We start from the raw sequence: 10,407 nt of genomic DNA, 5'->3' as shown, positions 1-10,407 counted from the left end.
ATTTTTGTTTATAATGGTGGCTGCTGATTTAAAGAGGTTGTCCAAATTTTTTAGAAATTTCATGATTATACAAAATCTGCCTGATTATACCACCTCTATTAAAATGCAAAAAAATGTCTGTAAAAATGAGACCACCTCCTGTATGATAATTTCATAATTTATTTTCTGAAAGCTTAAAGGAGCTATGCCCCGTCCTTCTCAGCACACTCTTTTTTTATACGCTCGTGAAAATGACAACACTTAACGGATGTATCCTAACCGAGATTTACACTTCCTGTAATGATATACTGCACGCACGGGGTGGCGAGTGCAGCTGAGTCAGAGTGCCTACTGGGCTTTTTTTCCTTTTACGTTTTTTTCTTCCCCCTCAGCCTCACTCTACTTCACTGTATTCCAGCGGGATATGGTGTCATCCTCGTCTCGAGGAGGTTGTGGCTAATGGTGCTTGTGTTGTTGTACGTGTGTGTGTGTTTAGGAATGGCAGGTGCGGCGTGGCTCTACGGCCTGCTGGCCTCACTCTGGGCACTGACCAGGGCTCAGCCTGGCCCTTCCCCGCTCTTCACTTCAGTGGGAGAACGCTTCCTGCCCCAGGATTACACACACAACCCTGTCCAGCTAAACTACGGCGTGGCAGTGACCGATGTGGATGGAGACGGGGACCTTGAGGTCCTCGTAGCAGGGTACGTTGACTTTGTACCCAGCCCAAAAGAAACACCGTTCACGACGCCGTAAACTCAGTGTAGCATTTTAGAATGATCGTTCCTTTCATGGAGAAAGTCTACTCCATTTGCATGTATCTATGTTGGGCTTATTTCTCAGTGTGTACATAGCCAACCGTGCTAATCGGAGGCGAGGGGATGTCATGGCGTTTGATGGGGAGCTTGCGTTTCTTTTTCATGTTTACTTTCATTGCTCAAGGAGTTCACATTACGTGGAATTGCTTGCAAAAGTTCAATCAGTGATTAATGCACCGATTAAGATTTTACGAACTAAAACTCTAATAAGGGTTTATGATTATTATCTCAGTTCCATAAAATAAAATTCAAATCACTTTTAGTTTATTCTGGTCAATTGAAGTGGAAATAATGTAATTTACGTGACCAAGCATGCACATGGCAGGGTCATAAACCTGAAATGAATTGTTTCTGTTGCAGAGTTGGACATTGCAACTTCCATTTCAGAACAAACTTGTGAGGTTGCAAGTAAAATTTTTAAAATGCAATAAAATTATCTATTATAGATGTCTTTTAATGCATTAAAATCAAGTAGTGGCTAGTGGCTCTATAGTACTTCAAATTAGCTACAAAAACACACCTTCTTGCTCCATAAAAACTCTGTCTGCCACCAATCAGCAGACCTTGGTGGTGTCATTGTGGTCAGACCACACGTGTCTTGCAATGAAAAAGGTACAAGTTTCAATCCCTTTTACGGCTTGGCTCAGCCTGACACTCGGCTGGGCTTGATAAAAATGGGTACCGCGTTGTGGGAAGTCATCAGTGGTGGTCCTACGGAGCGAGTTATCCCCCCCATAGGAGTGTGCAATTTTCAACTTGGATCACGGACGCAAGCTGAAATAAGCACCACCATCTGCCCCGTGCTCGTTTGAGCAGGAAAACGCTTTTGCCATTTGATTCGCTGCAATATGCAGCGCAGTGGGGGCGCGGAGCAGCGTCACAGTGGGTCACGCTCCGCACGGTGAGTCTGGCCACCTCAGTTGGATTACCACCCCCAGCTCACATGAGTGGCGAGGGATATCCAAACCAGTCCTCTAGCCCCCACCGATCCAGTTTCACCATTCCATACTGACCAACAATGCTGAATTATTCTTGCCAGATGACCCTCATAACCAACGTTGCGTGGGGGAGGCCTTCATCCAGCAGTGCGCTGCCAAAGAGCTGTACTGTACATAATTTATATTTCGATTTGATATACAGTATATTACACCTTCATCCTGTGCAAGATTCGGACAAGCTGATGATTTGCACATTCTGCATTTGTTAACTATCTTACAGCAGATTAAATTAATCATTAAATTACCTAAATTAATTGAAGATACATTTTCACATTTGGGATTTGGATTATATTCTCAACCCACAGTGACCTTCCATTATAAATGGCAGCATACACAGCATATGTCCCACATGAGCTGTAATTAATGAAATACATGAAGATGGACAATCTCATAGAAACGATCTGATGACTCCATGCAAGCTATCCCTATTGGCAGACTTAGATATAGCCACATTTGCTCATCTTTACAATTTGTTATCATTCATTGTCATTGACTGGTCTAAAGGGCTTCACTCTCAGTCACAGAACGAAGTTTGGGGAATCAAATTGGTCATAGATTTGGAGGAAGATGGGTTGATTACCACAGTGGCCGACGCATGACTTGGGATAGATGGGGGCAGAGGGGTGAGTGGTGGGATTCTTGGAGTGCGTATTAGGGTGACTGAACATCCAATTAGACCAGGCAGGAAACCACGCTCATTTGGCCCAGGAGAATTGTGGTCAGCTTAGGTCATATGCAAATGGATCTGGGTCCACTGAGGTAAGACAAGGAAATAATAATTTGGCCTACACTGGTTCCATTTAGCTGAAATAGTAGTGGCTCCTGGAGGTCTTGCACTGTTAGATGCAGGAACCCAGATAGTGTTAGTTTAAGTACGCAATCTGTAAGGTATCCGACCTAATGCGATAATCTTAAACATTTGGACAATATTACAAGTGAACCACACAATTCTCAAAAAATCAGGAAAATTGTCGAAATAGGACAGTCTGTTACAATGTGAGAAAGGGCAGTCTATTAGAATGCTGATTTGAGTACAGAAGTTTCTGAATTAATTTATAGTGATGGGTGTGTGGGTCTGTTTACTCAAAAACCATTGTTCATGACCAAATATAAGAGTGTATTGATGAGACTCAGAGTTTTATTCCACTGGGTGCATAAAAACACAAACTTGACCCCATTTATTTGTGGAAGCACTTTCCATAAATATTCAAATGTGCAAAAATTTATCCAACTTAAGGTTAATTGTGCAACTAAAGATGCAAATGTGATTCCACTTTCAGACCTAGGAATGGCTACACCCTTGAAAGGCCCCTGTACGTATCAAGACAATAAAATGCAATTTTTATATATATGGTGTCGTCATGTAACATGTCAAAATGCTTTTCATCATTAACATCAGTAATTGTAAATCTGCTGCTGGATGAAGGCCTCCCCAGGCTGTTGCCATGTCTCACAGTCCAACGATGTGTCTGTCATTCCACACAGCACCTGCTTGTGAACTGTTATTGTCGCTGAATATCATCGTTTGAGAAACAGTTTAAATATTTCCATCACTACAGTAATTTTAAGATTATATCTCTATCACATGTTATGGTCCTGTCTTTGTCCCTCAGGGTGAGCATTTGTGAATTGCCAATCATCCTCCTCTCTGCTGCTTTCATGCAACCCAGTGCTCGCGATTATGTCTTCAATCACATTTATGTCGGGTTCTCTGATTTCTTTTTGTAACCTTTTTCAAAGGACTTCTGATAATATAATCTTCAGTCTCGCATCTCCATCTCTTTTTCTACGTCTCATTTTCTTCGAGTTTGTTGTGGTTTTCAGGCAACTTGTCCCTCGTTTGTTTCAGAACCGTTATGTTAGTTTTCGATGCATTGTCTATAATTGCATTATTTCAAATAGTGACAGTCATTTAATCATTTTAATCCTGTAGTTATTTCAATTTGTGTTGATGGAACCTTGAGGAATATCAAAATACTGTATTTTGGTCTCGGAGATGATGGATCTGTATTGGTGACACAGAAGGAGCGATATTATAGGTAAGAGCAGAACCAGCAGATGAGGTGCTGTGTGGTGTACAAGGGCCAAACATGGTTTTGACCTCCGCACACCACATCCTGTCCCTGGCAATTTAATCCGACACCACTTTGTGGTTTTGCCTCATGCTGCACCATAGAGAACTGGAGCTTTCTTCCATGTTCTTTTGATCCCTTCTCTCTTCCCCCGCCACCACCATCCTCGCATAAACACACTCGCCTCTAAATCCGCATAATAATCACCTCACAACCTGCTTGTGGGGCTTTTTGTTGTTGTTGCACACAATTACAGTTAATATAACAAAAAAACTCCCCCTCACGTGGTATCCCCCAATAATAGCACACCTGTATTTAGATTGTAAATAACTGTGCCCTTGTTCAGGCATTGTTGGTAATATTAGAGCATGTAAAGCACTCATGGGCGCAAATACCTATTTCAACGGGGGGAGCTACGCAAAATATGACCCCCTCCTTTCTGCCGACTTGTACTGAAATAGCTACAGATGTTTTTACCCCGTATACAACAATGTGTAAGGCTATAACTATATATATTATTTTAATTGCACCGTGTATTGGGTTTAGAGGAAGACAGTGTCACAGTGACATTATTACTAAAACAGATTTAAAGGTACAATGCTCACAATTAAGCTGTCGTTCGTCTTGCTTTCATGTGCATGTCATTTAACAAAAAAGCCTGGTGGTGTTCAGTAACAAACACCAGTAGCATGCTGCCATATTTTAAGCGTGGAATTTTTTCGGAGATATTTCTTTTTAGTTTGTAACAATGTTTTTCGCATTCATGGTTAATTGTTGGATTTTTTAAATGTCTTTAAAAGAATGGTTACTTTTTAATCTGATTGTGCAGGGGCCCCCCTTGTGCCCGACTGAGCGCCTATGCGTTGCACAACGCTGCCACATACCCCCCCCCCCCATACCATAGTTGCACCCCTGAAAGTACTGGTAGTCTTGTAACTCTGGGGGTTACTGTATCTGAGCTCGGAGTCTGTACTTTTTCGCGATTGCCAAGACCCCAACTTAGGCTGGACAGCTGTGAGGAAGAGAGATTGTAGCTCACTGGGCCTTTTCCAGTTTCAGATGATAATGTTTGTTGAGACTGGAGGAGGAATCAAATGATCTATGAAGCTCTTTTTCACATATATCCAGTTGGGGTGGGTCCGCAAGTTACAACAACAACTAAAACTATTTAAGTGCAAAATAGAGAAAAGATAAGCATGTCACAAAAATAAATAAAAAAGAAAGTATATAAGTATTAATTGCACAAGTACATCAATTCCTGCCGATGTTTGACCACAATGTGAGCTAAGGCAAGGCAGCACAACCACAAAATATCTGTCTACAAATGCAGATTCTCACTTCCCTCGCCACTTGTCACACACACACACTCATATATAGCAAAGGTTGGGGAACGTGCCCTTCCAACACTCGTCTTCCTGTCTTTTCACATGTTAACCGATAAAAGCAAAGACTGGAAAGTTCCCTATGCTGACTGACCTTTAGGATGGTCATCCAAATGCCTTTTGGTACTGCTGTGATAGAACTATGAGCGTTACACACTACTTAATACACCGTTTACATGCACTGTTATGATTGTTTGTCACAGTACTGGTCAATTAGTAGCTACTAGTTGAGCTTGCTGTAGTGGTTAGTGATGCATGCGTTAGTTCAGCTCACCTTTTAAGTCATGGTGGTTGTTTGACCATCCTTCACCATGCTGGTCAGTGCAAGTTGGCAAATTTGAGCGCCCAGTAATAGTTCAAACATCACTCACCGTTTTAGGGGCTTCATACTCAGGTCGCTGGGTACATTAGCAGAGTGCTTTAACTATTGCGCCGCAACTCCCTCCATATATGTGAACGATCGAGAGGATTATCCACAACATAACGGTAATGAACACCTATGTAATTTCGTAGCACATCAAATACATTTAGGCCTATTGTGACGCATATGCTACCAGTTTCCACATAATTAGCTGTGTAACAAGTGGAATAAACTCCTATTGAAAAAACCCTCCACGCATGAGCCAGAATCCAGGGCGTAAATAGATGTTCATTATACTCACGTATATAAATTAGCTTCAGTGATGTGTGACTGTGTGATGTGATACTGACAGTGCGACATATCACATTGGAGGAATAATCACTTTGGAACTGTACTTGTAACAGCAATACTGCAGTGAGAAACTACTGTTAGTAGTATTTTCTCCTATAATCCGAATTGTATATAACAGGATGAATGTATGTGAGGGAACACATTTTTTATAACGTGGATGCAAATTGGATTTAACACGATTGAGTGAACAGAACTACGTCATGCAAATAGGAATAAGCAGTTGTACGGCTGCCTCGGCATAGCATCGCACAAGCCGGGATTCTGCTGGATGCTTCGAGACACTACCCACGCGCCTCATTATTTGTTCAGCTTGTATACACATCTAACGTGTAATCGCAGACTGTCTTTACCTTATAATATATGTTATTTATTATAACGCGATTTTCTCCATAACGCGGTGTTCTTCAGCAACACAACTACTACCTCGTGGTAGGAGAACATACTGCAATTGCGCGGTGGAAGTTGCATTAAAAACAAACGACGATGGAAAACGTCTGAGTGAAATGGCTGCAGTGGACATCTCACACTATTGTATAGTAATGGCAAATTAGCTCATCGACATGGTCTAAGCTGGAAGCATTGCACGTAGTACATTTCATTGACAACATATTAAGTGCCCTAAGTCTGCAATGGCGTTTTCACATCCACGGCACTGATCTTTTGCCAAGAAAACGACGGTGCTCCACCAACCACTGCAGAGCAGCAACTGGTCGCAGCTGCGCCACAACCTCCTCCACAAGTGGAGAATTAAAGGCAACCCACACGGTGTGACTGCGGCCACCCGAACCAGACAATGGAACGCGTTATCACGAATAACTGCATCCTGCGCCCCGCTCTCCGGCGTACCGAGCAGTATTAGTCGCGCAACTCCCGAAGCTATCGCATGGCTCACAGACTTAAACTTGGACGTGTGATTTGCACACATACTTGCTATACACTCGAAAGAGAGCATTGCAAAAAAAAAACGTCCTTGCTAATGTAACTGTACAATCTGGAAACGTATCAGACTGCTGTACAACTCAACTGCTAAAAAAAACTACATTGGCAATAAATGCTGCTTTTGAATTAAAATTTCCAAAAAGATATAAAAAAACAGGTGTGTGCATGAGCAAATACCACAATGTCTTGTTGTTGTTGGATTTTCCATTGTGGGGTGAATTTAAGATAAATTTGACAGTTGCAGCATTCGCTGCATCTCACATGAAGCCAATGTTGACAAAAGGAAATCCTTATGATCTTCGTCCCCACCTTGACCTGATCACACCGTTATCCAACAACCAGATGTTAATCCCATTGTAACGCAAGTGCAGTTCAGCCGTCATACCTCGGCACAATTACAGTAGGGTCTACAATATATTGGACGTCATCTTTAAAGCATGTGTTTTTAACGAGAGGCTACATTTGTAAGAAAAAAAAGCGTGCATAATGAGTGTACAGGAAATGTGGTTAGGAGACGGATACATTTAATTGAACCAGGCAAGTACCCAATGCGGTTTCTATCAGGTCCACATCAACATGCACAGGGGAATAAACATGAAAGCAAAACCTTGCCAAAACAGTTAAAGTGCCAAACATAAAATAGCTTAATACATAAGCCAATAACAATATATGAAGAAAAAAACTATAATAAAACATTTAACACCAATGCCAAAATTCAATTTACACAAAACATACTAAATCAGCCTGACTGAAAATAAGCGCTGAAAAAGAATCACCGTTATATCTTCCAATTAAAAAGTCAATTCGTTTTCACAGGGAGATGAATAAAGTACACACGTACTTGACCATTCCATTCACTAGAAGCATGACGCTGTTCTTAATATATACAGTGAGGGAAAAAAGTATTTGATCCCCTGCTGATTTTGTACGTTTGCCCACTGACAAAGAAATAATCAGTCTATAATGTTAATGGTAGGTTTATTTGAACAGTGTTAGACAGAATAACAACAAAAAAATCCAGAAAAACGCACGTCAAAAATGTTATAAATTGATTGGCATTTTAATGAGGGAAATGAGTATTTGACCCCCTCTCAATCAGAAAGATTTCTGGCTCCCAGGTGTCTTTTATACAGGTAACGAGCTGAGATTAGTAGCACACTCTTAAAGGGAGTGCTCCTAATCTCAGGTTGTTACCTGTATAAAAGACACCTGTTCACAGAAGCAATCAATCAATCAGATTCCAAACTCTCCACCATGGCCAAGACCAAAGAGCTCTCCAAGGATGTCAGGGACAAGATTGTAAACCTACACAAGGCTGGAATGGGCTACAAGACCATCGCCAAGCAGCTTAGTGAGAAGGTGACAACAGTTGATGCGATTATTCGCCAATGGAAGAAACACAAAAGAACTGCCAATCTCCCTCGGCATGGGGCTCCATGCAAGATCTCGCCTCGTGGAGTTGCAATGATCATGAGAACGGTGAGGAATCAGCCCAGAACTACACGGGAGGATCTTGTCAATGATCTCCCTGCTCAAGAAAGCACATATACATGCACGTTTGAAGTTTGCCAATGAACATCTGAATGATTCAGAGGACAACTGGGTGAAAGTGTTGTGGTCAGATGAGACCAAAATGGAGCTCTTTGGCATCAACTCAACTCGCCGTGTTTGGAGGAGGAGGAATGCTGCCTATGGCCCCAAGAACACCATCCCCACCGTCAAACATGGAGGTGGAAACATTATGCTTTGGGGGTGTTTTTCTGCTAAGGGGACAGGACAACTTTACCGCATCAAAGGGACGATGGACGGGGCCATGTACCGTCAAATCTTGGGTGAGAACCTCCTTCCCTCAGCCAGGGAATTGAAAATGGGTCGTGGATGGGTATTCCAGCATGACAATGACCCAAAACACACGGCCAAGGCAACAAAGGAGTGGCTCAAGAAGAAACCACATTAAGGTCCTGGAGTGGCCTAGCCAGTCTCCAGACCTTAATCCCATAGAAAATCTGTGGAGAGAGCTGAAGGTTCGAGTTGCCAAACGTCAGCCTCGAAACCTTAATGATTTGGAGAAGATCTGTAAAGAGGAGTGGGACAAAATCCCTCCTGAGATGTGTGCAAACCTGGTGGCCAACTACAAGAAACGTCTGACCTCTGTGATTGCCAACAAGGGGTTTGCCACCAAGTACTAAGTCTTGTTTTGCAGAGGGGTCAAATACTTATTTCCCTCATTAAAATGCAAATCAATTTATAACATTTTTGACATGCGTTTTTCTGAATTTTGTTGTTGTTATTCTGTCTCTCACTGTTCAAATAAACCTACCATTAAAATTATAGACTGATAATTTTTTTGTCAGTGGGCAAACTTACAAAATCAGCAGGAGATCAAATACTTTTTCCCCTCATTGTATCTACATATGTACTGAAACGTTTAGAGTTCGCCTGTGGGATAATGCGTAACCCAAGGTGCATGGCCTTCACATACCTGGTCTCATGGCCACGAGTTCTCACAGCACCCAGACTACAGAGCACATTCGGTAGCGCATTTGATGTTTGTTGCAGAGGTTCACTTGCTTGACTTCAGTGGTCACCCTGCTTGATACTGCGGATGTAATTAACTGTAAAAAAATGCACTGTCTGCTTCATAGCGGACGTTAAAGACCCCCGTGACGTAATTCTCAAGAGTAGGCTATCGTGCGCGGGCATAGATCATGCGCGGGCATAGCAGTCCCATTTTACACCTTTGAAGATTACCCTAAATTGCTTACATTTCTCGATTAAAATCAACATGGCAATTATCGCTCAACCCCTTCGAAAACTTGGCAGGACCCTCGTGAGAAAAGGGTCATGAGGTTCAGTGCGGCTTTCCTCGGTTAACAAGCAAAATAAATATTAAAATAAAGAATAATAGTGTCACCGGTTGACCAGATGAAATATGACTGACCCAAGCAAACCGTAGCTGAAGGTGTACCCGTGTACACTCATAATCCGGGTGTCTGTGCGCATAGCCCACTGGGATATATATATCTACAAGTTTGTTCAATCATTCCAGCAGTGAAATAATTGTATTAATAGATGTTCTCCTTGTGCAGGTAAAAAGTAGGACCTGCCATCTAAAACTGATTCTGACAGGAGGGAGTTTCCCTTCTTCTCCCTGGCATTATGTGCACGGCTCCACATGTTGCACAGATTGGGTAGGTGTACATCACAGGTACCCTGAATGGCCAGAGGTGCATGCTTTGGCAATTATAATCTCGAAAGCTATAAACTATATTTATTTTACCGGGTAAGGCCCACTGAGCTATATAGCTCTTTTTCAGAAGCGACTTGGCCTCAAATGATAGCTGAACGAAGTGGCTGATCATATCAAAATGTATAGCAGCCAAATACTCTAAATGCATGTTTTTAAATGTGGAGGGGAAAAAAACTGGAGGACCTGAATAAAAATCGACACGATCACGGGGAGAACATGCAAACTCCAATTATACAGCCGGCATCAGGGTCAGGATCGAA

The 10,407-nt window shown here is 42.1% G+C and overlaps 1 protein-coding gene across 1 annotated transcript in view; it reads left to right on the top strand.

The window, feature by feature from the left end:
- The first annotated feature begins 477 nt into the window (after positions 1–477).
- The window catches only part of CRTAC1 (cartilage acidic protein 1), a 502,395-nt gene continuing 492,465 nt past the window's right edge, over positions 478–10,407 (top strand). The window contains exon 1 of the mRNA XM_061556622.1: positions 478–680. Within this exon, the coding sequence (XP_061412606.1) occupies positions 478–680 (203 nt within the window). The remainder of the gene's footprint in view (positions 681–10,407) is intronic.

This window comes from Lethenteron reissneri, chromosome 22, assembly GCF_015708825.2.
Source record: "Lethenteron reissneri isolate LAM-NWPU_2019-01 chromosome 22, ASM1570882v1, whole genome shotgun sequence".
NCBI classification, from domain to species: domain Eukaryota; kingdom Metazoa; phylum Chordata; class Hyperoartia; order Petromyzontiformes; family Petromyzontidae; genus Lethenteron; species Lethenteron reissneri.
Note: the sequence above shows the minus strand (reverse complement) of the source record. Positions and strands in the feature narration are given on the sequence as shown.